The sequence below is a fragment of the Merops nubicus genome, unplaced genomic scaffold, assembly GCF_000691845.1.
Source record: "Merops nubicus isolate BGI_N331 unplaced genomic scaffold, ASM69184v1 scaffold49591, whole genome shotgun sequence".
Taxonomy (NCBI): Eukaryota; Metazoa; Chordata; class Aves; order Coraciiformes; family Meropidae; genus Merops; species Merops nubicus.
The window spans coordinates 2,761-4,179 of NW_008588620.1; the positions used below are offsets into that span (position 1 = coordinate 2,761).

The window sequence follows — 1,419 nt, forward strand, 5'->3', positions numbered from 1 at the left end:
GGCCCCTGCAGCTCCTCTTCTCCGAGGTGCGGGGCAAGGCGGCCGACTGGGACTACGCCATCAGCGTCAGCGCCGCCGAGATTTACAACGAGGCGCTCAGGTGTGGGGTGGGGGAAGAGCTTTCTGGTGGGGTGAGAGGAGGTGAGAGGAGCTGCTGGGCAGCCGGCTTCAGTGGGCACCCCCCCATGCTGCTCTCCTCCCTGTCCCACAAGCGCCGATGTGGCCATGCAAGGATTGAGTGTTTTTTTTCTGTGCACGTCACCTTTTCAAAGCACACACCCGCCCCCGCCCCAAGCTCCGTTAATTCCACAGTGTCCCAGCTCTGCCATCACTCCTGCTCCCCTGATCCTGGTGCAGCAGCCAGGGCATTCCCCCACTGCTCCCCGCCCCCGCCAGACATTATATTTAGAAATTACTTTACTGGGAGCTGGGAGCATGAGAAATATTTTCCTCTGCTGCCCAGCCACAGGCAGGAGGGGCCGGGAGGAGACTGGGAGTACATCTGTGTGGAGAACAGGGGCTGGGAATGGCAAAAAAGAGCAGGGATGGGAACGTGGACTGGCTTGGCAGGAGTGGACACACAGGGAGCTGGAGAGACGAGGTCTATAAATAGGATGTGCAGCATCTGTGGGAGGAGCGGGCTGCTCTGGCAGCCTTGGCACACAGCCCAGAGCCGTGGTGGGGGTGCCGTGCCAGAGAGGAGCTGGTGCCCGTCACCCTCTTAGGGTGAGGATGGTGATGGGTACCTCTTTGTCCAGGGACTTGCTGGGGAAGGAGCCACAGGAGAAGCTGGAAATCAAGCTGTGCCCTGATGGCAGTGGGCAGCTCTATGTGCCTGGGCTGACTGAGTTCAGGGTGCAGAGCGTGGAGGACATCAACAAGGTGAGGGGAGACGGGGGGCAGTGGGAGCAGGAGGGTGGCACCAGGGGTGCAGTGAGGTTGGGGAAGTGTGTGGTGTGTGATCCCTGGGTTCAGGAGTATTTCTGAAGCACCAGCAGGCAACAGGGTCAAAAATAGGTCCCCAAGTGTGACGTGAAGGTCACTGGACCATGGGGTGAACTGCAGGGGGTTAAAAATAAAAACATGGGGCCCAGCAGCTTCCAGGGGATTAGTGGGATGCTGGCTGTCACTCTCTGCCTTCACTGTGTCACCCCAGCTGAGACCTGACAGCGGTCACCAACCTGATGGACCACATGCCTTATGGGGGGTTGTCGCTCGGGTTACATACCGGGGGGAGGGGGTACCTGGGTTATGGGGAGCTTGGTGCAAGCTGACCTCGCCCCTTACCTCCCCCAGGTCTTTGAGTTTGGCCACATCAACCGGGCAACAGAGTGCACCAACCTGAATGAGCACAGCTCCCGCTCCCACGCCCTCCTCATCGTCACCGTCCGTGGCCTCGACCGCAGCACGGGGCTGCGC

At 60.3% G+C, this 1,419-nt stretch overlaps 1 protein-coding gene across 1 annotated transcript in view; it reads left to right on the forward strand.

Moving 5' to 3' along the window:
- KIFC3 (kinesin family member C3) overlaps window positions 1-1,413 on the forward strand; it is a gene marked incomplete at both ends in the record, with an annotated part of 4,078 nt that extends 2,665 nt beyond the window's left edge. Inside the window, 3 exons of the mRNA XM_008949304.1 lie at window positions 1-100; window positions 759-882; window positions 1,297-1,413. Coding sequence (XP_008947552.1) covers window positions 1-100; window positions 759-882; window positions 1,297-1,413 — 341 coding nt within the window. The remainder of the gene's footprint in view (window positions 101-758; window positions 883-1,296) is intronic.
- Window positions 1,414-1,419: the final 6 nt, after the last annotated feature.